General features: G+C 48.0%; 1 protein-coding gene across 10 annotated transcripts in view; it reads left to right on the top strand.

Moving 5' to 3' along the window:
- ATP11C (ATPase phospholipid transporting 11C) overlaps positions 1-27589 on the top strand; it is a 60083-nt gene that overhangs the window by 11497 nt on the left and 20997 nt on the right. For 9 of the 10 annotated variants that reach the window (XR_005831038.1, XM_040614859.1, XM_040614853.1 and 6 more), the window contains exons 1-18: positions 1020-1120; positions 7083-7202; positions 9074-9163; positions 13347-13427; positions 14429-14536; positions 15157-15285; positions 17751-17854; positions 18534-18584; positions 20303-20367; positions 20968-21049; positions 21413-21563; positions 22360-22557; positions 23475-23636; positions 23830-23987; positions 24919-24990; positions 25807-25880; positions 26532-26635; positions 27238-27419. Coding sequence is in view for 9 of the 10 variants with exons in the window: in XM_040614859.1 (XP_040470793.1) it covers positions 1106-1120; positions 7083-7202; positions 9074-9163; positions 13347-13427; positions 14429-14536; positions 15157-15285; positions 17751-17854; positions 18534-18584; positions 20303-20367; positions 20968-21049; positions 21413-21563; positions 22360-22557; positions 23475-23636; positions 23830-23987; positions 24919-24990; positions 25807-25880; positions 26532-26635; positions 27238-27419 (1946 nt within the window). In the remaining variant the exon portion in view is untranslated. Of the gene's footprint in view, positions 1-1019; positions 1121-7082; positions 7203-9073; positions 9164-13346; positions 13428-14428; positions 14537-15156; positions 15286-17750; positions 17855-18533; positions 18585-20302; positions 20368-20967; positions 21050-21412; positions 21564-22359; positions 22558-23474; positions 23637-23829; positions 23988-24918; positions 24991-25806; positions 25881-26531; positions 26636-27237; positions 27420-27589 lie in introns of those variants that run through there. The other variant, XM_040614861.1, reaches the window with a different exon arrangement.

Raw genomic sequence — 27589 nt, 5'->3', positions numbered from 1 at the left:
CTCTGCAGAGCACTGCGGAGCTGAAGCTGTGGTTACGGGTGGTGTGGCGTGTTTGCTGGGAAGATGCAGTGCTGCATGGTTTGGGGTAGGCTGTCTCCAGATGGAAAAACACAAGCGACAAAACCAAAGCCCATAGCAAAAGAAGCTGGGCTGTCACCCCTGTGCACGGTGCTCCCCGAGTCCGGGAGAGGGCTGGGCTCTCCTGTAAATTTATTATCTGGGGAAAAAAACCTGTTGTATTTCCTCTCTCCACCCTTAAGTCTCAAGTAGCCTTTTCCCCTGTTCTCCCCACCCTGCCGGGTCTCTCTGCTTTTATCGGTGGCTTTGTTGGCAAATTCAGCCTTTCCAGGAAACTCAGCCCGGGCTCTGCTGTTCTCCAGCCTGCTGTCCTTGGTGAAGGTGACCTTCCTGCAAGCCCATATGGTGAGACAGCACATTTTGGGGACAGAGGGGACATGAGGATGGGTTTTGGCCAGGGCCCTTTCATGTTGCTGGACGTACTTTGACTTGAGTTAAGGCTGGTGTCAATGATGCTTTGCTGGAGCACATCATCCAGTGCTTTGTCATCCCCAGCAGGGACCAGGGGTGAGGTCTGGGTGTTGAGCCCTATCAAGTGTTGACCATGGGTTTTCTTTTTTTAAAAAAGTATTGATCCTTTTCCCATGGCTCCTCTTTTGCTTGTTATTCTGCTTGGTCTGGGGGCTCGCATGTCTACCTCACTTCGGCTAGAGCCAGCTTGCCCCCCAGGGCACTCCTTCATGGTGCTGTCTTCTGTCTGGTTGAATTATCAGTAGGATCTTCAGTCTCAACAGAGGAGAAGGGATAATGGTTTAAATTTCAACCTTTTGCTTTCTTGAGGTACTGGCCTTCCCTCTTCTGCTTAGGGATGAGCAGCAGAAGTCCTCTCCGGTGGGAAGTGAGTTTGGAGCGGTGCTCATAGCCCTTCCTTTTGGACCTGTGGCCTTTCAGTATTTTAAATGCAATGTTGTTTTTTTTCCTGAGGACTGTGCATGTTATTGACCCGTTCCCACAGGCGCATGGGAGAACGGAGGGGTTGATCCCGATCGATGCGATTCTGTGTGTAAATCAGGAGAGCCGCCGAAAAATGTGGTCGGTGAGGGTAAGCATAGCCAAGCTGCTAAATTATTAAGGCTTTTCTCAAAGCATCACCTGTGCTTGCATAGAAACGACTAAGGATAAAGAGTAATAGAAAAATTGGCAGGAAAAACTTTAATTAAAAGTATATCGGTTGGGCAATGAGGCTGGTGTACCGAGCAGCTTTCTGAGGCTGCTGGGCAATTTGGGGAGGTTATGGTAAATTTACGGAGGCTTTTAAAAACTGTGGATGTGTTTTTCTTGGTTATTCTGGGGCTAAGTGCAATGGGAGGTAGAACAGGCTGTTTTGGGAGGTGGTGTTATTTTTGCAGGCTTTTTTTGTAAATCAGGTCGTCTTCTCTACTGCTTTTATGATAAATGGAACAATATGGAAGTGATCAGAGTTTAAACTATTCATGAGATCTAAGCCAAGTAACGTGATTTAATCTTTCTTCTGCATATTTTTAATATAAGCTGTGATTTCATTCAAATGTTTGAGCCTTGTACTTGTACTGTATAATTATCTCCGGTTTTAGCAGATGACTTCTTTCTTTTTTAAATGCCTGTGGTTTTTTATTAGATCTTTTTTCTAAGACTTATTTGTGTTTACTTTGTGGCTTGATGATATCTTCAGCAAACATGAAAGGAGTTTTTTTTGATTAGTTAGTTTTGGTTTAGGTGCTTTCTGAAACTAGTAAATAAAATGGTGGGCTTTTTTTTTTTTTTTTTTTTTCTTCCACTATTTTTTTTTTCTGGAAATGGGGCCAGCAGGTAGCGCAGACATTTGTTTTCCATATGGGTGATATAATTAAACACTGTTTTGCAGCTGCCCTAGAAATAGCCCACTTAGAGTGGCTCCTTGTCAACAGCGGCTGCAGAATACAGGTTCACCTCTCCTGTTGAACTCCTAACTCCATTAATTTTTACCCAGGCTTGCTAATTTTTACCCAGGTTTGCAACTTTTATCAAGTGCCGGCCAGGTCCTGTACATGGTGCTGTGATGGACAGCCAGATATTTGGGAGGGTGGGTGGAGACGATGCTCTCCAGGGGACGGGGTGGCGTGGCTGTTGTGCTGGGCCAGGGCATCCCTGTGGGAGAAGGGCACAGATGGGAAGGGGAAAGAGGCACAAAGGGAGGCTCACCCAAACCAGGGTGAAGGATCTGGGGAGCGCTGTGGGCTGCGAACATAATTCCACCATCTCTGTGTAATGCTTCAGCAGCTTCAAGTCATCAATTAAGTTGGGTCGTTAGTTGCATCCATGGGTATGTTTAGCCCTGGTCTGATGCCTTCACATCATGCCTGTTCCTAACTCCTCAAAGAAGAGTTTATAGCAAAATGCCAAGCCTCAGGTGACCTTCCGTGGGCATATTGATATGTGTAGATGGTCTTTTTGAATTTGGACAGCATAAGAAAATAGCCATTATTCCTAATGCCTTCTTTTCAGAACTGCTCTGTCTGGCAATAAGTGGGCTTTATACAAAGCTGAAAGTATGGGAAGGTTGGGTTGCATCAAAATATTTAACAGGAATGTGTTCTATATCTGAATTTCACTGTGGTACGAGGAAGGCTGTACTGCAGCAGCACCGTGCCCCGCCGTGCGTGCAGCAGAGCGTCTGTGTCCGCATCGGTGGCGACAGTGTGGTTATTTATTACTGCAGCCTGGGCACCTGGTCCTGCCCGAGGTGGGAAGCGGGGATAGATAGTGAGCTGCCAGCTCAGAAAGATGCTCCTGGCAGAACAGCTTCGCTAGCCTCATCTTTATCTCCTATGATTTGTGTTTGTCTGGCTGTTGTCTTCCAGCTGAGCTCCTTCAGGAGCAATCTGGTTTGGATGCTTTGCTGAAAGATTAAACTCGCTGATGGGCTTGGTTAGGTGCTGGAGGAGAGGAACAGGAGCCCTGAGTGAAGCTTGGAATGCTGCAGGAGAGACCTGCATTTCTGGTGCTGGTGTTCAAATAATGCAAACAGGATAGTGGCTCTTCTCAAAAATACCTCCTTCTCTCCCTCCTCTCGATTCCTGGGGTGTGCGGTGTGCCCCAGGGTGCCGTGTCTGCCAGCTTCTGGGAGCTCTTCTGGGTTGCTGGGGCAGGGGATGGCAGAGAGGGGACTGGGGTGGCCTGCCAGCATCCCCAGATCCTCATGGTTTGGTGGGGGGAGGCAGCGCAGCTTCCCACGGTGCGGTCCCAAGGCCAGCCTGACACCGCTGATCCCTACCGATAGCTCTGGTTCTCCCAGCGCTCCTGCGAGCATCGCGCCTCAGGCAGAGGGAGGTGATACAGTGCATATGGGGGCAATGCAATTGTTTATGTTCTTAAATAATCCTTTTGTCGGGCTTGGCTCTAAACAGCAGCAAGAACTCTGGCTTTTGCTTACACCAGCTGACGCCTGCGCTGTGGACCATGGGCTTTACAAAACCCCACCAGGCAGCGAGGCAGCTGTTTGAATTGTTTCCAAGTAGTATTTTCTTTCTTTTTTTCTTTTCCATCAGAATTAAAATTTTTGATGAAAGGCGGCTGGGAAAAGTCATCTAAATCCTCTCTCTGCTAATCTGCATATTTTATAATTTTCCCAAAAGCCTGGCAGTTACTCCCTAAATCTCCTCTTAAGTCTCCGTTGAGAGCCGTTATTAAGACTTGGCAATCTATTAGCAGCCCAGCGAGCCGTGGAAGGTGAGCGTGTCAAAATAAGAGCTTTTAATTGCCGAGCTGAGCCAATGCCTCTCACTGTGGGCATCGTCGTAGTGTGCGCTTGCTGTCTGGGAGGTGAAAAAAGAGAGAGATGTGGTATGAAGCCTTCCAGCTGCTTGTGTAGCTGCATGATGGTGTGACAGCATGGGGTGGTCAAGGGAATGGGAAATGAAATGCTGGGAGTGGCGGGAGTCCAGTTAGACCAGAGAGCGAGGACTTCTCCCTCTGCTGCCCCTGTGGAGGGCCCTGCTGCGGGGTTGCTGTCACCTTCGTAGGGGATGCTTCACAGAAAGAACTGAGGAGGAGCTGAGGGGTGACAGCCCACCTAGGGCTTGGTGGGGACAACTCAGTGGGGCTTGGTCAGCTAGCACCCCACACCTGGGACTTGGGTTGTCTTCTGCTCTGGGGCTTCACCTCCTCCAGGTTTCCCATGGCTAACTACAGATGGTCTTGCAGAGTAAAGACTTGCGTATATTTTTCCAGGAATGTTTTAACCAGAGCTTTTGTTGCTTCCATGCCCGACGCGTGTGTTCGGCAAACCCTCACCCTGTCCCCTTCCCACCGCCCTGCCGGCAGCGTGGGGGGGAAGCTCTGCTTTCCTCCCGGTGCTGGACGGATGCTCACCAGGCACGCCTGGCTCCAGCCCCTGCCTGGGGACACGGTGGGGGCTTCAGCCTTGGGGACAGTCTGCCTCTGCTCCCCGGCGCTGGTGTGGATGATGGCTCTGCCTCTCGCTTCTGGGGTGCAGGCTGGTGAGACATGCGGCTGCCACCCCTGTAGCGCGGCAGATTACAGCGGGGAGCCTTTCCTGCGTCTGGTTTCCAGCTGAGATGTGCTGATCGCCGCTGCAGGCGGTGGCGGTGAGGCTGGGAGGGCGCTGGGGTGGTGGCATTCAGCTTGGGGAGCCAGCCGTGCCCCGTGGGGGTGTGCACAGTGCCGGGGGGCAGGTGGGTGCTGCTGGCTCTGCGGCCGGGGGTGCAGGGACACCTGCAGTGGTGTGAGAAACTTGCTTCTGCTCTACGCCAGCCGCTGGAGGTTTGAGGATGGCTGTAGTGAGAGTGGTCAGCACACCAAACTGGGTTTAGGCATGGTGTGAAAGCACTTCTTTAATTAAAGATGCTGCGGATACGGGTGAGGAACGGGGGAAGGAAGAGCTTCTGCTTTCTTCAGGTAGATCCCACACCTGGTGCAACATCCATACAGTTGCTGCTGGTCCAGGTACATGAATAGGGCTGGCTCAGATTTTTATGTTTTAATGTTGTTTTGGGGGTGTGCATGTGTTGTTTTCACACTTTCCCCAAGCAGTAGTTAGTCGCGGGCCTTGCTGTCACAGTGTGGTTGTTTTCAGAGCACCTCTTCTCTAGCTGGGTTTTGCTTGCAGCTTGATGGGCTGCCTGCAGCCGGCCCTTCGGACAGCCAGGGTGCTGAGCTGGGTCCTGGGCACGCCAGGAGTGTCCGCTGGCGGCGGGCTGAGCCCACGCTGGGCAGCAGACACAGGATAGCAGTTGGGCATTTTTGCACCGTCACTTGCCCTGGTGGGAATTGAAGGCAAGTAAGCTGTAAGGTTGAGGTTTAATGAGACTGAGTGGAGTAGGAGCAGTATCGGCCGGTGTTTCAGCAGCCCTGTTGCGGGCTAATGCCCTTGAATGGTGAACAGTGACGAATGTCTTCTCTGCTCATGTTTCAAAATCCAGAACTTTAACTCTAAAAAAACCTTAGCCTAGCCTAAGACCACTTCCCGCCCCCCCCCCCCCCCCCCATCCACTCTTAGTGGGCATTTCAAATTCACTTTATAATTTTAAGTTTGACCTTGCAAAACGCTTCCCAGTGCCATCCCAGTCTCCGGGCTTGGCCACCAGCAGCTGCGGCAGGCACACTTTGTTACCTGCAAGGTGGAACCTGGACAGGTTGAAAAGCTGATTTTTAAACTATTGCACATTTGCATTTCTTTTAAAAATAAACTTTTCTCATCCACTGAGAATCTCGTGCGTGTGGAGCAGCCTGGAGCTGGAAGCTGGTGGGAACAGAGGCTGTGGTGTTGTCCCGTCCACCCAAGAGGCTTCCCCAGGGCTATGGGGACCTGTGTTGCCACTGCCTTGTCACCAGTTCACAGATATTTTCAAACAAAGTGACAGAAAGTTGGAAATGTCATATTTACGAGTTATGTTTAAGAGCACTGTTACTCTTAGTGTATTTGACTACCTTTTTTACTAGGCACTATTTAAAAGCTGTCTGTTGGATTGGAAGGATCTGTCTTTAATTTGCCGGGCACCAGGACCTCCCCTGGGCAGCCTGTGGGGATGGGGGTCTCTGCTAGAGCCCCGTGTTGCCAGTCACAAGCATCTCTCATGACTTTGTGTAAGGGATGCTCTCCTCCCGTGGAGCTGCTCTGCTTCCCCTGTCTGAGTTGGTTCTGCTGCAGTTCCCCTCGTCCTTCCCCGGGCCGCTGCGGAGCAGCGGGGCAGTCGCTGAGCCCCCGTTACACCAGGTTAGCATTCACTTGTGACGTCTCATTCTGCTTTAAAATACAACCCCAACAGGACAAGGTGGCATCCCCAACACCCTGCATGTCTTTTTGAGGAGTTTGCGATGTGCAACTCTCTGCTTCATTGTTTCTGGTTTTATTGGAGACTTTAAAATAGCAAAAGTATGCTTTTTTTAAAAGCTAAATCCCAAGTCTGCAGGCACCAGTGTGATCGTGAGATGTGTCAGGTGGACTTGAGGGTTTGACAGGAGAGCAAGTGTAAGGGAGGGTGCAGATTCCATCATCCTCTGTGGTGTCCTGGGTAGAGCCTGGAGCCACTGTACAAACCCAAGACGGAAGGATTCTCCAGGTTGGGACTAGGAAGAGATGTGTGGAAGATCAATTATATTGCTAATGAACTGAAGCGTTTGATAAAGGTGTATTCTTCAAGAAGGAAAAATTGCCTGGCAGATGGGCGCAGGCTGCAGGTGTGGGCAGCAGCCATCCTGCTTAGGGCAGGAGTGTGGGGGACGTGAGCGGTGACCTGTCCTGGTGGAGCGTGGGATGGGCTGTGGTCCTGGTGGGCCAGTGGCTGAGCAGCACTGAGGACCCCAGGTTGCAGGCTCGGCACTGCTTTGGGTTTGCTAAATGACCTTACATGTGCCTCTTCGTTCTCTGTGCTTTTGCTGGGGCAAAGAAGTGGATTTTTGAAGTTCCAGCTGCTTTATTTCCAATGAACAGCACTGCGCTTTCAGAACCTGGAAGCTATTAATATAAATATTTGACTTCTTTTGAGCTAAAAGCTATTTTTTCCCTTTCCTGGTTGCCCCAACAGTGTGCTGGGGAAGAGAAGCGGGTCGGTACACGCACCGTGGTGGTGGGGCACCGTCCAGTTTCGGAAACAGATGCATACGTGGCACAGAAGTTCTGCGACAACAGGATTGTCTCCTCCAAGGTGAGCTTGCTCCGCTTGTCCAGGTGCATCGTGCACATGTATTCCCTGCTCGTACATTCACCCTGGCTTTATTTGATGGTTGTTTTTGAAAGTGAGAACCTCTGAATTCCTCAAGGATGGATGTAAAGGTTCCTTTGCATGCGGAGGTCCATACCTCACACCCCAGCTCCAGTCTCACTGTTAGGCTCTCTTTCTTCCTATCAGTCCAGTGGGGGTGCGTACACGTTCCCTTCTTCTAGGCTGGATGCTAACAAAGCAAATGGATGTGTCATTGTTGAGGGGGGGTGTTTGTAATTTTTTGGATTCGGTTTGCTTTGTTTTCTGGCATTCCCTTTGGGAAGAAAGGACAGGTTAAGCGTAATATGGCGTGAGGCAACAGCAACTCGGATTTGCAAAAGGGAGTGGGGATTATTTTATAAATGGACAGAAAAATACTATTCCCCTATTTTTATTTTTTTTTTTTTGTTTTGTTCTTGTTCCATGGGATTTTTCTCTCTTGAGATAGGACAAAAATAACCATGCTTTGTTTATCCCTTTGGATGAAAGGGGAAACATTCATACGGTATTAATGCAGCTTTTGTTTATGGTGGAAAACTGCATGACACCCATCTGCCTTCTGCTTAGCTTTTTTCCGTGACATTTATGAAGTTGTTCCAAAAGAATTGAAGCAGATTCCAGTAAAATATCAAACAAGTGGCATCCCATATTGTCAGCACAGCTGGATACATAACACATTGGTTAGGATTCATGATGCTCAGCATAGTTAGGCTTTGGTCTTACTTTACTTGAGCTGTAAGGGGGTTTTTCCCCTCTTTTTTTTTTTTTATACAGCTTGGGTCTTACTTGATTTTATATGCCTGTGCTGTCTGACTTTATATTGGGGGAAAGTTTTAAGTCTAGCTGTGCTTGATTTGTGTGGCATTCCCATTGACGTTTCCCTGGCATGCAAGAGGGTCCTTCAGAGAGGACACCTTCCTCGTTTCTGTTCCTTTCCCTCTCCGACAAATGGTTTGTTTTAGCACTAATTTTAAATCTACCCTGATTTATTTTCGAATATTGTGTCCTTGCTCTCTTTTCCCATTTATATTTGCTAGACAGGGAGTCTTCTTACCTGACTAGTCTGTTTTTGTAATTAAGTGGAGATTGGACTTGGCTGCTTTATTATTCTTTTTTTATTCAAGGCAGACTGAAAGATCAGATATTAGACCCTTTATTTTCCATGTTGTTCTTGAATTCTACATGTTTTCCAAAGTAAATGATTTGGCAGCCTTTTTAAAATAGTAATGAAGCACAACCTAATAACAAACTTGTATTGGGAACATGGCTTTTTTTTTACGGAAGAGCTGGTTATTGTAATTTGTTTGGAAAAAAATATAAATCGCTGCACTGTGCATTATGTTTTCATGAAATCACATCTCTGCAAATGCCTGTCTAGAAGTTGTCTGCTGAAACAGAGCCTGTTGTTTTTATCTTATTTTACCCTTTTACTGTCTTCAGCCATGTAGATGGGTTATCTTGACCAAAGAGAAATAGTCGCCGATTTTAAAGCAAAGAAACAAACCCTCCCATGTAGCTGTGAGACACTCGCAAGTGTTCAATGAACGAGTGGAGAGAGACGGAGCTCGGAGGTGAAGCAGGAGCTCAGTGGCATCTCGGCGTCCAGCTGCACTGTGCTCCTGGTTTTAAAGCAGGGACCTGGATCTCTGCTGGGAGCACGCCAGGGCTGCTCAGGCAGCTCGCTGTGGTGCTCCTTGCCGGGTTAGAGGGAAAATGCCTTTCTTATTTGGTGCACGTGCTTCCCATGTTGTAGCTCTAGTCCCCAGTCAGCGTGGTGCCTCGGTCTGTCGGTGAGCCTCCCTCTCTCCCCGCAGTACACCCTCTGGAACTTCCTCCCGAAGAACCTTTTTGAGCAGTTTAGAAGAATTGCCAACTTCTACTTCCTCATCATCTTCCTCGTGCAGGTAAGAGCTTTGATGCGGAGGGTGGGTTTTATTTACGTACTGATGGTAGACACAGCTTGAACAAGAACTGAGGTTCAGAACTGGTTCTGTTGCTGCTTATAAGTGGTTTGTTGTTGGAAGCTGTGTTATAATTCTGGTACACCACCCAGGGCATAAGAACAATTAAAATATTTGGGCCTGTGGCATGTGATTGACTGCTGAAACAATTAAAAAAGCATTTTAACTCTTTAACCATTAACATCAGTCAACTGGTGAAAATATGTTTGGTGCTACAGTATTGAGATCTAGTTTTTTGTCACCTTTACTTCTGCTGTTACATAGCTGTATTTTCCCGAGTTATATGATATCTGTATATCTTAGTTTTAGCGAGTTTCAAGGCAAGCAGGATAAGAGAGGCCGGACTGAGGAATATTCAGAGGATGCACCACGTAGGCTTTGGGAACATGAAGCTTCAGGAAGCTGCTCTGCACAGACAAAATAGCAAATTTTATACGTGGGCAAACTTTTTCTGCTCTGCTTTGTGGCTTTGGTTAAGGAGCAGATCTGAATACTCATTTTCTATTCTGTCAACCAAGAAAAGCAGGCTGTCAAAATGCATTGGGGCGAAGGGAGTTTGGGAGAATCGCTGCAGTGCATTTATTCGCCTTATAAATCCTCAGCCTGGGGCTCGGCAGACAGCCTGCCCTAGGGCTGAAAATAGGCATCAAAACTCTGCCCCCGCACATTAAATGTTGCTGTGCAGCTACGGCAAACAGCCTGCTGTTAGATGACTTCTCCGGGGTTTAGGTGGTTCAGGTCTGGGGTATCACTCTTTTTAGGCTGCGTGTTTAAAAGACGAGCGCCTGAAATGTTTTATCCTTACAGTAAAAGTTACGATTTGTAGTCATTTTGGTGGCTGCTGCAGAAATGGGGGATCCCAAGATAACGGCAGTTGATGGCTCCTCCTGGCAGTGTTACATGAAAGGCCAATTTACCCCGGCATCAGCTGGCTCGCCTCCATCTCTTGATTTCGCTGGCGTTGCTCCATTTTGTCAGACTGAATTTGTAATTTGCCTTGAACTGAAGTGATGCCCTGGAGTCGGGATGTCCTTTTTGTGTAGCTGGCCACTTAGTGATGCGGTATTACATTTTTATCTATTGACCCCCTGGCTATGAAGAACATGGGATATTCTTGATTATACTTAAAAAAACCCATTGCAGTTTAGCTACTTTACACATTTTAGGCACAGGTGTATGCAGGTGAGGGAACAGACTGGCTGTTTCTCCTTGGTTTTATTCTGTTAGCACCTCTGAAATAAGGGAGCAACACTCGTGCTCTCTTTATATTAGAGGAAGAACAAACCCAACTGAACAAAACCCGACCTGACAGCACTAATATACTTGCTGCCGTATAGAGTAACCAACTGCCCCCGGGCACTTGTTGTTCTGGAGATGTCACTTGCCTTAAAAAAGCATTCAGGGCTACTCCATTCATTTAAAATACCAAGGGTTATACCTTGATAAGTGGCATCTATAGCTTAAATGTTGGTGCTTATCTTTACATTACTTCAAATTAATGGAATTGCCCTATGTGCTGCATGAGGAGTGAAGTATCCCGGCGCTTGGGGAATGGCCTGGTGCCCCTGCTCTACTTGCTGCTGAAACCCTTTATCAAAATGTCTGTTCCTCCAAATTCCGCTCTTGTTTTGGAGAGAGAAAATACCTGCATTAAATGTAGCACACATATTAGAACACTAACAGGATACAAATAGCTGTTTCTTTGGGTCGTCTATTGCAACACTCAAAGGAAACTGAGTAAACTCCTGATGGAAAGGGCTGGCCCAGGGTAAACATAGTCCAAGTGTGTTTGTAGACAGGCCAAGCTGATGGATGTAAGTTAATTTAGGAGGTTCCAGGAATGAAAAATGTCCCTTTTGATTGATGGAGGTGACTTCTGTACTGTGGTCTTCAGTCTCCTAAACAATGAGTTAGAAAGAAGCCATTAAGTAACAGGAGGATTTTGTCACTCTTTAAGTGGATCCAAATTAAACTGTTTAAGTCCTAAACCAGCTCAAAAATAGCTTCAAAGGAGTCTGCCTTTGATGTTCTGGCTCGTTGCTCGTGTGTCCTTCAGCTTTCCACCAGCCATGAATGGGAAGAGCAGTATCCAGCCGTGGGATGTGCGGGGAGTGCCTTCTCCAAATACATAAATGAGTTATCCCGGGGACTTCATCTAATATTTGCATTCATACATCTATAATACAGCATTTGTGTGGACAGAAATCGTATGATTTGTTTAAACAAACTCAATACAACTACATCTTGCCCACTGCAGAAAACTGCTGCTGGGCAGCAGGAGGTCCTCTCCCTTGCCCTTCTCAGCTAAAAGCCAAAGTTCCTCTTGTATTCCCAGGATCTGTCAGGTTTTTGCAAGAGAACTGTTGGCTGACCAGCCTAAAGTGCAATGATGCCACCCCAGTGCATGGCCGTCCCACGTGCTGCATGTCCTTGTGACGCTTGGCACCACCATCACTCAAGGTTGTTCCTCCAAGGTCTGATTTCTGCCAGGCTTTCTGCTTGTAAACATTTTACACCCATTTGATTGAGCCGGGGCTTCGTGTCCCTGGAAATATTTGTTGCGTTTATCTTAACTCGTACACCACTTACCTGGCTGCTGCTTGCGGCATATCTCTTCCACTTGGATACCTTCTGGCTCTTCTCTCTCTGGGTCCGGTACTGCAGGGTAATATTTCAGTGTAGAGCATTTCAGAGTTAAAAATTTCCACGTAGCTTCCAGCCGGTAAGAGCAGTCCTGTCCTTAATGCAGCATTTTACGGGCAGCCTGAAACAATAAATATACAGATGCTGCTGGTGAGCGTGCCAGGGAAGCGCAAACAAGCGGAGGGAAACAGAGTCCCTTTGTGGGGACACAAAGCCTTTCTGCAGAGCTTCCCTGTCCCTTTTGTCACAAGCTTCACCATCTGCCTCTCCTGCTCTGGGCACAGCAGGAAAAGCTGCCGGTGGTGTGTGCCGTGGTTCGGAAGGTGGGGCAGGGCTGTAGCTTGTCCTTCTCTTACGTTACTCCGTCCCGGTTATGAACCTGTCCTGCCGTTCTTGCCCCTCGGGCCAAGCCGTGGCACAGTTGATGAACGATGGAAGGGGCTTGGTCTTTGCCGCGGTGCTGGCTGGAGCACCGCACCGAGCTTGGGAAGGATCCAGCCGCCCCCCTGAGGCCCTCAGTCGGTCGCTGTGCTTGAGTCGTGCTCTGAGCTCCAGATCTGAGAGTTTAAAGACAAAGTATGGATTTCTGTTCTATTTAAATATTCCTGTTCCGTTATGCAATATATTTTATAGGTAATTTGGGCCGATGCCTGTTACCTTTAACCTCGGAGTGTCAGTGGCTCAGGGCGACTGGTACTGGTCTCCCTCTTATAACCGGCCACGTTTTAGGGTTCAGATGTGCCCAGTCTTCATGCCAAGGAGGAGAAGCACCCCTCCTGTGGCTTAGTGGGAGACGAGGGTGGATTTTCCTGTGCTTCAGAAATGCACGAAGCAAACTCCATCTCAAGACGAGGAAGAACTTCTTTACCGTGAGGGAGACATCCCCGGGAGAGGCTGCCCAGAGAGGCTGTGCAGGCTCCTTCTCTGGGGACATTCAAAACCCACCTGGACGTGACTCTGTGCAGCCTGCCCCAGGTGACCCTGCTTTAGCAGGGGCTGGACTAGGTGATCTCCAGGGGTCCCTTCCAACACCAACTGTTCTGTGATTCTGTGCTGCTGCCTCTGCCCCACTCCCCTCCCCTGCCTCGGTCCTCTCCAGCACACCCCGTGTGGGAGCAGGCTTGCTGGCACCCGCGCCGTGAGTAGTTGCGTTTATACAGCCTGTCCCCAGCAGCCCATTCATCCAGGCTTTTGTTTCCCGCTAGAGCAAGGTCAGACTTAGGCTGTGAGCTACTTCTGATAGGGATTTTCCCACCTGAGGACATCCCATGGTACTCGGGAGGAGGTGGCGTAGTCCCCTCATGATGGAGGAGAGCACTCCGGGGGATGCCTGTGCTGGTCATTGTCGTGTGCCCCTTCCTCCCCTGCTGGCCTGTGCCTTACCCCCGGTGGGATGAGCACCCTTTTGTCCCCGTTACCAGAGTTTTTGATTCTTCTGCTGCCTGGAAGCCAGTTGTCAGCAGTGCATTTTTTCTCTCTGCAGGTGATAGTGGACACCCCAACCAGCCCGGTGACAAGCGGCCTCCCGCTCTTCTTTGTCATCACTGTCACAGCTATCAAACAGGTACAGGTGTCAGCGTGGGGGGAGGAAGATGCTCTTTAAGACATGCAGTAGAGAAAATGACGAGCGTGTATCTGAATATACTCAAAAGTCACCAAAATGGGCTGGTAGGTTTGGTGAACCCCTCTCAGAAGGTGAGACGTGTACTGGTGCTTTTCAAGAGAGGCTGCATGTTGAGTGTGGTTATTTATTGCTCTCTCTTTTTTTGACAATGTAAAGCATCTCTATATGTACCGTTGTGAGCAAGCCACGAGGGTCAGTAAAGGTTACTACTGTAGTTCTGGCTTTACTTGAATTTTTCTTCTCTTTTTAGAAATGCTGTCTGAGTCTTCGCAGAGATGTGCTCCAAATATAGCTCACACTCTGCTCTGGTGTTGGTAAATGGAAAGGACAGGTTCTGTTCAACCACTCAGCTAGCCCTGAAAATATGCAGTTCTCATCTTCTTGCGGTGTTAAAAGCCCTTCCTCCCCTCGTACGCACATGTGCCATTTAAAATTTCCTCTACAGAAGGATTGAATAATAAAAGAAGTTTCTTCTTCAGGGGCCAGAAAGGGAGTGCTAGAGTAAAAGCCATCTGCTTCAAATCTGAATGTTTTATTCTTTCACTAAAGACTGAAGAGGAAGAGTCTCATCCTGCGTTACCATAGGAAAGAGTTGCGGGGTGCTAAGGGTATTAGTCATATTATCAGCCACTTCTTGCCAACGCTGAGAATAATAGAAACATGTTACAGTAGTTCAGCTGCTTGTTGCATGCGCTGCATATAGATTATTTTTGTGTGTTATTTTAATCGGTTATGAATCTGTCAAATATGCATATGAAGTTTTTTAAATAAATTGATTCATCCTGAGCTACTCTGGTTGATGTTTTGTCAGGCATGAAGGAGTTCTAAGGACTGCTTAATTTATTCATTTTTTTAAACCTGTCCCTATCTCTGTCCCTACTCTTTCTCTTTTGGTAATTTACTGCGTTACGAGTTTGTGTTGCCTGTATTTGTGTGCTCAGGGATATGAGGACTGGCTGAGGCACAGAGCTGACAACGAAGTGAACAAAAGCAATGTCTTCATTGTCGAAAACGCAAAGCAAGTGCAGAAGGAGAGTGAGAAAATCAAGGTAACTGTTAACAGAGAACTTGCGTGTGGTTATCGCTGAAGCCGATGGGAACACGAGGGTATGTGGTAAGGAGACAAGGGCAGGGGAGGAGGGATGTACTGCCGTTAGAGCTGCCCCAGTGAGCTCGCTTTCAGATGAGATGCTCTGAGAGTCGTTCCTGGTTAAGGAGTGATGCTGCTGCTTTCTTTTTTTTTACTGCTTTTGAAAAGCTGTCTTGCAAAAGCCATACCAGGGCTGACAACTGACAGATCTGTCAGCATTTTGCAGTTCTCCAGGACAGGCAGTCCTCTTCTATTTCCAAATCTCCCAAGGACACCAGGAAAGTACGCTTAGTTTTGACGTTAATTTATCACACTGCACTTCAGACAAGTACAGTCTCTTGCTCCATCGAGATTTAGCAGAGAATAAATACTAACCATGCCATGTGGGCACTGGGAGTTGGTGCTGGGCTGGATCAACCCTTTGGGCTGTGGAGTGATGCTCAGGGACCTGTGCACCTCCTGAAGCCTGCTTTCCCTTTTAGCCAAGGCGCTATCTGCTAGGCTTTGAGAGAAGCTAAATCTGTGACTATCTTATAACAACTGAGAGGGCTTTTCATGTAGATGTTTCCTTTCTTCCAGGTTGGAGACATAGTAGAAGTGAAAGCGGATGAGACCTTCCCCTGTGACTTGATATTTTTGGCCTCCAGCAGCACTGATGGGACCTGTTACGTCACTACAGCGAGTCTCGATGGCGAGTCCAATTTCAAGGTGACGGGGATGGATGGGGCAGTGCTCAGGGGTACTTGGATGCCTGGAGCTACCGCTAAAGCCAGTGCTTGAACGGGGTGGGATGTGCTTAACTGGAGGATGCTCCTGCAGAGCCCATCCCCGTGGCTGTATTTAACAGCTCTTCCCTCTGTCTGCTCCCAGTGCATGGGTGCAGGGGGCATGGAAGCCCTCTGGGGATTGTTTGTTTCCATTTTGTCTCCCAACAGCCATTTCTACTGGCGCTGCCCCACATTGTATCGATGTTTATTGATACGGCTTTGCTGTTTTATTGCCCATTGTGGGAAAGTGGTAGTGCTTTCCTGCTCCAGCTGCACATTGCGAGGTCTGGTGCATTAGTAAAACAGTGCCTGCAGCTGCTTTGGCTCCCTTTCCAGTACCTGCTGACGTGTCTGTTACTAAACTGAGTTTTTCCAGTGAGACTGGGGACTTTTTGAGGCAGTATGTCTAGATTCATTTGGGGATTTTTTCACTTGCATGAGAAAAACATTGCTTCTGGTTTTTGGTTTTTTTTCACCTTTTCCCTGAATCAAGCAGTGAAATTTAATACTAGTCTTGCTCAAGATGAATCTCCAGTTTATTTTCTTTCTTCATTCACACACCACACACCCCCCCCCCCCCCCCCCCCCAAACTAGGGAAAGAAGCAGCAACAACAACAGGAAAACTTATATGCATCAGAAGACATAAACATTTGTTTGCACTTGTGTTTGGTAAATATTTATACAAATAGTAGCAACTGCAATAGTAAGACTGGAAGGTCCTTTCAGATGACATGATTCATTCCAGCACACTCTGCAGTCAGTGGGATGCCATTGGCAGTCTGGTCTGTATTGTATGGGCTCTGTGGCTCGTCTTTTTATGGGTGGCTGTTAATCGGTACTGGAAATCTTGTGTAGGAGCTGATGCAGTGCTGGTACACTGTATAGGTTCCACTAGTGAGGAGGAGTGGAGCTTTGAAGTGGCTTGAGGCTAAAAATAGATAACCATGTTAAAAAGGCAATTGCTTCTTTGTGTCAGGTGTATTATATGCATGAGTTCACATAACTTTTGCAGAGTCTTGGCTCTTACTAACTTTTGAGTCTAAGTGCAATGCTGAATTTCTATATTGAGCACTGTGGTGGGGTTTTTTTTTTGTTTTCTGGGTTCCTGTAAGTGACTGGGAGCCGTCTCCTGTTTCTTGATGAGATGAAGATGAGTTTGAAAGGGGGAGAAGGAGTAGAAAAGCAAGTGGTGATTGGGGATATAGGTCTGACATTAGGAACCAGGGTTTGCTGCAAAAGGAGGGCGAGGGGAGCACATTCAGGTACCCACAGAACCTCATCTGCACTTCTGGTATTTGGGGCATGTCAGGTCAAGGTATGGGAAAGATGCCTGGTTAAGTGAAAGTGAGCAGAACCACGAAGGCGATTTTGTCAGGGCTCTGTCTTTGAAGTACGCATCTTCGGTCATAGGTATCTAAAAGAACATGTGTTTTCTAAGTGTGCTAAAGGACTGAGGATGTAAAGATCGTGGAACTGATTAGGAGGCAGCTTTGAAGGGTCACTCAGTAATTGCACAGTGTCCATGGTGACAGGAGCAGTGGATGCAAAACCCCGCACAAGGGTTGGGTTTGGTACTGGGCACTGCAGGAAGTTTTGAGTTGTTTCACAAAAGCTGTGATTTATACCAGAGGTGTGTATGTGTGTGTGTGTCTGCTTTCAATACAAAAAGCCAGGCAGGCTACCAAAATGACATGAAGGTGGGTATTTATAATGTCGTGACTGCAGCATGTGTAACGTAACAGTTCCTCCCGGGATCTGCAAGGAGGGGAATGCAAATGTAAGGAGTGGAGGAAGCTTTTTAATGAATTTGTTTATGAAGATGGATTGAGGCAGCTTGCTGAGCAGCCTGCCGTGACTTGGAGCTCTGAGCAGCTCCTATAAATAGAGCCTGGAAGGCAGCGAGCAGATCCTTCATGGTTTCCAGTTAATTGTGAGAGATGAACCTTTGCAGCAGCAGCTGCTAAAAATAGTTTGGAGTCTGCCAGCACTCTGACTGATCCCTGGGCACTGGAGCTGGTGTCTAATTACCTTCAGGAGCGGGCAGGCAGGTGGTCCCCGGGAGCCCCTTTGCCCTGGAGGCACCTGCAGCACCCCCCCACCCCGCCCCAGCCGGGGTGGCAGCAAGTCCCTGCAGAGAAGCCAAAGATGCTCTGCTTTTGGTGCACACCTTACTGAACAAACATACAGCAGCTCCTTCCTGCTCTGGTTTCTCTTAAGCTTATTGACTTCAGTCTTTCGCTGAGAGATGCTTCAGCTGCTGTGTGGGAGCAGGGCGAGGGCTTGGGTGAGCTGCTGGTGCTGACAAGCCTTTGCACAGTGGTGTTTAAAGTAATGGGGTAAAAAACTTGGGGATGGGTGGTGGTGCTGCGGGCTCGTGGTGATTCTGCCTGTGCTTCTCTGTCCAGACTCACTATGCAGTGCGGGATACCACTGTGCTCTGTACGGATGAAGCCATTGACTCCCTCACAGCCACAATCGAGTGCGAACAGCCACAGCCTGACCTCTACAAGTGAGTCTGCTGCCCGTGCCACTGCCCCTGCCCGGTGTAATCTCCCTGCAGACACCCGAGCACCATCAGTTAGGGGATCTAATCAGTTACAGTTCAGCAAAGCGAAGGGCTTTCTCTTTTCGTCAGAGCCCAAAAGGTTTCTCCAGGCAGCAAGAAGCTGCCGGGCTTCTTGAATATGAGGATGGCAAAGTTGACACCACATTTCTTCAGGGCTCGGTTTCTTTGCAGCAAAACCTCCCCGGTGTAACACTCGTCATGGTGTAATGAGCTATTTTTTGTCAGCTCAGCTGTAGCAACAGTCCATGTGCCTGTTCTTAGGGCACTCTACCTCCCAGCTAAAATGCATCGGGCCAAATGATTTCCAGGTTGTTAGCATCCCTTGAAGGAGGTTCGTTGGGGTGTTGCATGCTGTAATGGGGATGTGCTGGAGTCCGCGGGCACAGTCAGGTGCTGCTGCTGCCCTGCTGGTAGGTGCCACCTGGGGGACACCCTTGGCTTTGGGGGTGTGTGTGGCTTCTCCCTGTCCTGAGCACAGCCACCTTTCTGAAGCATTAAACTCTCAAATGCACTTGCTTACATGTTTGCTTCCATCTCCTGCCAATGACTTTTTTTAGTATGCTTGTAGTAGTAGCTCTTTATAATGTGTTTGTAATGCAAGTTTCTCATACCTCTATTGCAGATTTGTTGGAAGAATTATCATCTACAGAAGTAACCAGGAGCCCGTAGCCAGGTTGGTCGTGCAGCAATCTTGCTGACCCTCCTCGGAGAGGGAGGTTGGGTATCTGCATTGAATTTCAGGAACCTGAACTTGTGCTGCCATCATTAGGAAATGTCTTTTTCTTTAACCATTCCAAATATTTCATTGTTGAGGGAGGCTCATAGTTAACATCTCCACTTACTCCCTTCTGCTGTCCGGTGATATGTTAGTGCCCCTCTTGGGGAAGCAATACGGGAACTGCCAGTAATGTCCTCCCCTGCTGATGGGAAACAAATTTACAAAGCAATTGCAAAGTACTGGTATTTATCAGTGACCTGGATGAGGGACAGAGAGCACCCCGGGCAGGTTTGCTGATGGTACAGAGCTGGGAGCGGCTGATACCCCAGAGGCTGCGCTGCCATTCAGCGAGACCTGGGCAGGCTGGAGGGTTGGGCAGGGAGGGACCCAATGGAGTTGGGGCTGCGCTGCTGGGGGGCACCTCTGCGGAGAGGGGCCTGGGAGCTCTGGTGGGCAGCAAGTTGCCCATGGGCTGGCAGTGTGACCAGGTGGCCAAGGCGGCCAGTGGGACCCTGGGTGCATCGGGAGGAGCGTGGCCAGCAGGTCGAGGGAGGTGACCCTGCCCTCTGCTCTGCCCTGGTGAGGCACATCTGGGGTGCTGGGTCCAGTGCTGGGCTCCCCAGTTCAAAAGAGACAGGGAGCTGCTGGGGAGGGTCCAGCGTGGGGCTATGAAGATGATGGGGGGACTGGAGCATCTCCCTGGTGTGGGAGGGCTGGGAGAGCTGGGTTTGTCCAGCCTGGAGAGGAGGCGGCTGAGGGGGGATCCCATCGTGTCTGCAAGTATCTTCAGGGCCAGTGCCAGGAGGACGGGGCCAGGCTCCTGTCAGTGGTGCCCAGCGACAGGACAAGGGGCAAAGGGCACAAACTGCAGCACAAGAAGTTCCTTCTGAAGATGAGGAAGAACTTCTTTACCTTGAGGGTGGCAGAGCCCCGGGACAGGCTGCCCAGAGAGGCTGTGCAGGCTCCTTCTCTGGGGACATTCACACCCGCCTGGACGTGACTCTGTGCAGCCTGCCCCAGGTGACCCTGCGTTAGCAGGGGCTGGACTAGGTGATCTTCAGAGGTCCCTTCCAACCCTGACCATTCTGTCATTCTGTGAAGGAAACTAGAAACTTAAACATCAATTAGTGTTTCAGGAGAAAAAAAAATAAATAACATTTATAAGTCATCAAAACCGGATGGCTGTCACCAGAGTGGTGCTGGCTGTGTTTCATGCTGTGCTGGTTCTACCTGGACTCTAGAAGCAACAGAGTCATGAGTGGGGTTTTGAAGAGAAACAAAAAATACAGCCAGGAGCAAAATAAGCCATCGGCTTTGGTGGCGTTAATCGACTGTGCTGGAATGGACAGGTTTTCAGTGCTTTTAAAATCAGTTCTTTATGTAAGCGCTGGAACATATTAGATCTGAACATTTTGTACTTATTCCTCAAGAGTCTTACTGGTAATCCCCCATTAAATTTGAAACTTTGAGCACCAAGGGTAGTCTGTGTAAAATGGAATAGATATAAAAGTATATAAATAGAAAACTAAATTTAAGCAATGCCCAATTTAACATACAAATCAAGTAATCAGATCTAAAGAACATCTGTTTAGCTTTATAATCTATCTCTGGGTCTAAATTATAAAGCAGATTGAATTTTCTTTAAGTGATACAATAATTTCTTTTATGTTTAGGTCTTTGGGTCCTGAAAACCTGTTGCTGAAAGGTGCTACTCTCAAAAATACCAAGAAGATTTATGGTGAACAATTATTGTTGTTATTATTTTATTTATTTAAATAGTTTTGATAAATAATGACAAATGTAGGTGTTCATCACTCAACCTGTTGAGGGAAAATACTTCCTTACAGCTTGCCTGCCTGGGCTCCACAGTTAGATTTGGTAAGCAAGCTGATTGCAAAGTTGACAGGGTGACATTAGGAGATACTGGTGATACCTGCGGTGTGGCCGAGTGCAGGGCGTGTTAATACACCTGAACAAGCTTTTCCTTTTACCTGAGATACAAAGAGCAGGCAGCTGTTCCCAAATCCTTTGCTGAAAGCATGCGCTAGGATCACTGTCCCAGACACTAGTGATCGAGGGTGACGGCTGTTACAGAAGACTGATGTTTTTTCTGACTGTATGTGATCCGTAGGCTCCTGCTCAGTGCTCTGGGATATGTGCAATTACATTTACTTAGCAGCCTCGGAGGTTTCTGTAGTTGAACAGTCCTTGGGTAATGCCTTTTTCTTCAGCTGGGATTCGAGTTTCATGTAACCACCAATGCCCCTCATGGCTAAGTGCGAGCTGGGTCCCTCCGGGGCTGCGAGTCCCTTATGAGCCCTGCTTTAATACCCTGTAGGAGTTGCAGTCTATACTGGAATGGAAACGAAAATGGCTTTGAACTACCAAGGGAAATCTCAGAAACGGTCTGCTGTAGAAAAGTGAGTATTTATAGTCAGCAAAAAAATGGTAAAAGCTGTTGTTTTTTTTTTTTTTATGGATGACATGTACAGAAATAATCCCCTAATCTGCTGCCTTTTGTTTCAGATGCTCTCTGCATAGAAAATCTGTGTATTTGATTAAGCATATCTTTCAAGAAGCTGTATCATTTAGTAGCTTTTTTTTATTTAAAAACGAAGTTAAGAATTGTTAAAATATATGAACTGACCCTGAATATCTACAGTGTCAAAAGCACTTGTTCTGTAATTCCCTTCTTAAAGTAAGGAAGTCTTGTTCCTGCTTATTTGTGTCATTTTCTATATAATAATAGCTGCAAGAATTTTAAAGAGAAACCTGTCTTTCAGATCTATCAATGCTTTCCTGATAGTGTACTTGTGCATCCTATTGAGCAAGGCTACTGTGTGCACAACTCTGAAATACGTCTGGCAGAGTAATCCATTTAATGATGAGCCTTGGTACAATGAAAAGACTAAAAAAGAGAGAGACACATTCAAGGTGAGTGGATTTGTATTTCAGTGCCTCCGGCTTTGTTATTCTGAGGGTTTTATTTAATCTATAGTGTCTGCTGCTAGCCCTGAGAGCCCTGTTTGCTCACTGGAAGTGCTGTCGTTTCTTTGTCTCGAGTGCTGTTTGTCTTTCTTTCCTGCCTCTCGTTGCTTGTGCAAGGCGACGCTTGCGTGGAGCGGGACGAAGTGTAAATAAATACTATATATTTTAGAAATGCAGCAGCTGATTTAATGTGGATCCTTATCTGAACTCGAGCTATCTTTCAGCTATGAGTAGGTAAACTTAAACTGAGGCCATGTCAACCAGCTTCTTAAACTTGTCAAGACATGGGCAGTCAAGCCTGAAAGAGTGAATGTGAGTGTGTAGAAATCAGTTATTTGATGGATCATTGAGTAGGACTTACGGGAGTGTCGCTATAGCTTGACAGGTCTCAAGCCACTTGCTCCTTGTTTCTAGTTACCCGAGATCAGAATGAGCAGAATGTAGCAGTATATGCTTAAGAGGAATATACTTGAATAAAACATAATTTTGGTCACTGTGAAGTGGTGAGATGTACCCTTGTATTATACCCTTGTTGATCTGCAGAAGACAGTGAGATTTATCTGCATGAAAGGAAGGTGGAATTTGGCCCTGTATCTTAGCTGTATTCATTTTCAGATTTTTTTTTTTTCTATTTAACCTTGGAAGAAAAGCTGCCTAAAACCCCAGAGGTGTTGCTGTAAACTGCTCCTGAGTTACACCTGATGGGCACAGACTGCATCATCTTCTCCTCTTTCTATGGCAGGTCTTGCGGATGTTCACAGACTTCTTGTCGTTCATGGTCCTCTTCAATTTCATCATCCCAGTCTCCATGTATGTTACAGTAGAGATGCAGAAGTTCTTGGGCTCCTTCTTCATCTCTTGGGACAAGGAGATGTATGACGAAGAAATAAAGGAGGGAGCATTGGTGAACACCTCGGACCTGAACGAAGAGCTTGGGCAGGTCAGAACACGCTCTGTTTGAATCTGCTTGGATGAAAATGTGAACAAAAACATCCTCCCTGATAGGAACCCTTGTTGTGGCAGTCCCTTGCGGTCCCCTCAGGGCAGAGCTTCAGCCGGTTTGGTGGCACTTTCCATTTAATGTGATTCTACTCGCTCTGCGAAACGGATAAGGTTATAAATAGTGCATGAAAGAGCAGGAATTGGGTCACGCCAATTGTTTCCATATTGGGGAATATCAGGCACAGCTCTCTGCATGTCAGGGTGGTTTACTTTCACTGCTTCAATTGAAAATTAAAAATCCTGTCTCTTCGAGGATTAATGAATATGTCTGCCCAGCCATCTCTCTGGGCACGCAATGCACGTGCAGCCACGCTGCTGCTGGCTTTGCTGGGGCAATTAGACAGCTCAGGCTTCCCTTTCTTATCTGCACCAGGAGAGAGGTGTAGTGCCTCCTGCTTTTTATTTTGCTTTAACATAAATATATAAATACTTGGAGTAGCAATTACCTAATTCAAATACAGCACCAAGATGAAAATCCCCCAAAGGAGGCAGCAAACCTGCAGCAGCAGCTATATGAGTGCTAGGAGCTATAGCAAAGGACCCAATAAAGAGGGTGAGGGGAACACACAGAGCCTGGAAACAGATTTTTAAGTCCTCAGGAGCTGCCTCCTGCCACCTGTGCAATGGGCTGAAAACAAAGGAGCTACTCTGAGGAGCAAAGTAGTAGAACGACGTAGTGGTGTAACTCCTGTGGGGCATTCGCATCTTTGGGGCGCCAGTTTAGGATAGCAGCAAGGTACTCGTCAGCATTGGCACAGATGCACTGAACCACCCCAGCCTCGTTGTTTCTGGGGGGCTCCTTCCCAGGCACATGGGGCTGGGGTGCAGCGAGGCAGCCTGCCTGTTTGCTTCTAGGTGGAGTACGTCTTCACAGACAAAACTGGGACCCTGACAGAAAACAGCATGGAGTTCATAGAGTGCTGCATAGATGGGCATAACTACAAAGACTGCATTTCGGAGATGGATGGCTTCTCTCAGACTGATGGACCCCTAAAATATTATGGCAAAGCAGAAAAGGTGAGAAATCTGCATGTTGATGACTTAGGGTTTTGTGGTCAGCTCCTGGCTGGGTATGTACAGCAGAAGGCGGGGAGGGGGTGTTCATTTTTTTGTTTTAAGATGCATCCACAAAAATCACAACCAAGCGCTGCGAGGTGGGCTCGGTGCATGGCATTGAGCTGGCAATGAGCCCTCCCTCCCTCCTGCCCAGAGCCGTGAGGAGCTGTTCCTGCGAGCCCTCTGCCTGTGCCACACTGTTCAGATCAAGGAAGCAGACCAGATGGACGGGCTGATAGGACATCCAGAACGCAAATACTCCTATATCTCCTCTTCCCCAGATGAAATTGCTTTGGTGAAAGGCGCAGAAAAGTAAGACTACAAAGATCGTTGGGTTTTTTAATTCCCTCTCTCTGGTGGGAAGGAGGTGAGGGTTGTCTGAAGGCGATAGACCCCTTTTCCCCGGTCAAGACTGCAGCTCCCTCTGCAGTGTCACGTTGTGACACTAACCCTGGGCCTGACCTGTAGCCCTGTGATGTCATGTGTGTCTGTGGGTTTAAATGAGCTCTCTGTAAAAGGGATGCTCTGCAAAGGGCCTTCCCTGCGCAACTTCTTTGGAGGTTGTGGTTTGCCTTCACCGCTGAGAGCAGCCCCGAGCTGCTGCGGTGCCTGGCTGGGCCGAGGCTCCTTTGCTGGAGCCCCCATGGCCCCGTGCTTTTATCGCCGAGAAATGGAGGCCAGTTACCACGTGCATATTGCAGCCCAGTTGCTTCCTTGGCATGTAGCAGTAAAATAATGGGATGGGTTACTTTTATCAAATGCACGTTTGAACCCTGGCAAAGATGCTCAAGGCCAGGTTGGATGGGGCTTTGAGCAACCTGGGCTAGTGGAAGGTGTCCCTGCCCACACCAGAGGGTTTGGGACTAGATGATCTTTAAGATCTCGTCCAACTCCAACCATTCTGTGCTATTGCCAGCCCCTAGGTTTTAGGCAGCGGCTGTTGCAGCTGTATATACTTGCTCGTGGCAATGTAAATCTGCAGGAGACCCAGGGGACCACATCCAGAGGCTCTTGGTGTTTGTGTGCTGCAGTGCCCAGACCTCCAGGTCATGGGAGCAGTGCCAGGACACCACAGCAGGCTCTGCGTGGAGCAAGCAAACGTCCAGCCCAGCTTTTTTAGCTCAGGCTTGCTAACTTCTTTGCTCTTCTCTGCAGTACAGGAGGTGAAAAGAGAACATTGTTAGTGTATAATGCGTGCCAATGGGTGTTTTCAATGTTGTTCTGTCCTTTTGTTTATTGACAGGTATGGTTTCACTTTTCTAGGACTTGAAAACGATTTCATGAAAATACGAAACCAAAAGAATGAAACTGAAATGTAAGTGCCGCCGGGGCCGCTGAGGAGCGGGGCTGCTACTGCTGTGCTGGCTCCCACCCGGCTTAGTTGGGTCTGGTCAACGTGGCCCACCTGGCAAGGTCAAGGCTGTTCTGCAGAGGGCTGTCAGCAAGGTGCAGGCTGAAAGGCTGGCTTGCAAAAATCTGCTGGCAATTTCAGTGACATCTAAATTCAGCTCCCTTTAAGTGCCCGCAGTCCCTTGTATGGATCCTTCATCTGTGCCTGGCTGTGCAGATGGCTCCTGGGATTCATGGGGCGATTGCTGACCTTGCAGACGGTGGCTGGGCCTCGCAGCAGGATGCTGCAAGCCTAAACCGCATGATATGGCTCCCTTCCCTGTAACTTTTTTTCCCCCTCCTGAGCTGAAAATAATTAGGTCTCACCCTGCGCTCACAGCTCTGACATCTGAGAATCACTGACCTAATCCCAGCGCTCCCCGAGAACTTGCCTCCACAAGCAGGTTTCACTTCTTACTCCCCTTATGGTGAAACTTCATTTAAATGCCAGAGGCAATGTCACTGCCTGCGGCACACGGTCCCAGCTGCCTGCTGAGCTGCTGCCCAGCCTGGGGGCTCAGTGCGCTGGTGGGCACCCACACCCCCAGCCCCATGCTCAAAGCAGCACTGCAGCCGGTGTTTTTACTCTCTCTTCTTGTGCAGTAACTGTAGAAAGTACATTGCCCAGTGGGTGCTGCCACTTGTAGGGTGTATTGATTTCTGCAGGTCGTTGTTAGTGATTTTCAGTCTTCAGTATTTGTCTTTCACTGAGTCTAAGCTCCTTTGGTTTTTTCCCCATAAGGTACCAGCTTCTTCACGTGTTGAACTTTGATCCTGTCCGTCGCCGTATGAGCGTCATTGTGAGAACCACCACAGGTATAGTTAAAATGCATTTCTGGGTTCCCATACATGTGTGCACAAGTACGAAACACATCCTCTTTATTCCTGTAACCCAGAGAGGCAAAGCTGTTGGCTCTTCTAAGCTGGTCTGATTAAATTCTGTACTGGGTCTGGTTGGGATAGAGTTAATTTTCTCCATAGCATTTGTCAGGGAACAGCACCAGATAAGAGTAGGGGACAGGGATGGGGACAGTGACCTGTGGAGAGCTCCCTGCTTGCCTTCCTCCAGCCTGGAGGTACAGGTACAGGGAGGGGGGAGTTGTGAGACTTTCCCCTGAGTAGGATGGGTTTTCATGGGAATAGCAGTCAAAAATTCAGAGGTCACCATCCTTCTCAAATGTCAGTCCTGTAAGGTATGGGTTGCTGACTTTACCCACCCTGAAAAGGTTGCCGAGGCTTCTAAACAGGCTCTGTCCAGCCTGTTGCAGCAAGCTCGCTCGGGGGCTGGTGGGGATGCCCAACGTCCCGTCTTGAGGTCAAACAAGGCTTTGTGCAGGTTAGTGTAAGACCACTTTTGGTACGCAGCCGGGCTTCTAGTAGTCCCTTCCTCTGCATCATTTGCTTGCTGTTGAAGCTGGTCAGTCTTTCTACAATTTGTGAATGCTATAAACTGTAATTTGCTTTTAGGAAAGTTGCTTCTCTTCTGTAAAGGAGCAGACTCCTCTATTTTTCCAAGGGTGCAGCAAGAAGAAATCCAACAAACAAAAGTCCATGTGGAGCGCAATGCTATGGTGAGCCTGTAGATGGAATTTGGCTGGCTCCTGGGGTCAGGAAAGCCTTATTCCAAAAATAGGGATGTGACCTTGCTTTGGAGGGAAGTACTGAAAATCTGTCACTTGACATTGTTTTGAAGCCAGGCTTCTTTCCTTTTCTGTTTCTTTGGCTTCCACCTTTATTTGACTTTTGATATACTTATATGGTCTCCATCACAGTTGTGTCCAAGCATCTCCTAAGCAAGTTAAAAATAGAAATAATAATAGCAGGCAGTTTACTGTGGTGGGAGTAGTGCTTGGTCCTGGTCACGAGGACACCCAGCCCCTGCTCTCCCTGTTGGATGCGTGCTCTTGGCTCCGGTCCTTCCCTTAGTATCTCTCCGCCATATTACGTGCACGTAATAGGTGTAACCACAGTTGCTCTGATGGGAAGAAGTTACTGTGTAAACACAGAGAAATCAGTCTTTTGACTTGAGCCAACAAATTGTCATTGCCATCAGGGTCAGTACCAACAGAAAGCACTGATGGTGGAGAAAAGCACTAGCCCTAAAGTGAGGAGCTGTAGAAAATCTGGTTTTAGGGCACTTGTCCACTTTATTTTCTCTCCCTCTCCCTACCAGGATGGCTACCGAACACTCTGCGTGGCATTCAAAGAACTGACTCAGAAGGAGTATGACAAAATTGACAGGCAACTTAATGAAGCAAAGATGGCTCTGCAGGACAGGGAGGAAAAGATGGCAAAAGTTTTTGAAGACACTGAAGCAGACATGCACTTGATAGGGGCTACTGCTGTAGAAGACAGGTAAAGGGGTGACCACCACCACCACTGATGCTGTGGTACCTACGGTTTCTCTCTGACGTTGCATCTTGGCCCTGACTTGCTGTGGTGGAACTGAGCAGCCAAGCAGGTGCTGCAAGTGTCCAGAGTAATTAATTACTCTGTGGCAGAACCCGTTACACAGTACCCTAGTT

This window comes from Falco naumanni, chromosome 14 (assembly GCF_017639655.2).
Source record: "Falco naumanni isolate bFalNau1 chromosome 14, bFalNau1.pat, whole genome shotgun sequence".
Lineage (NCBI taxonomy): Eukaryota > Metazoa > Chordata > Aves > Falconiformes > Falconidae > Falco > Falco naumanni.
The sequence above is the reverse complement of the archived record's forward strand: the minus strand, read 5'-3'. Positions and strand labels throughout refer to the sequence as shown.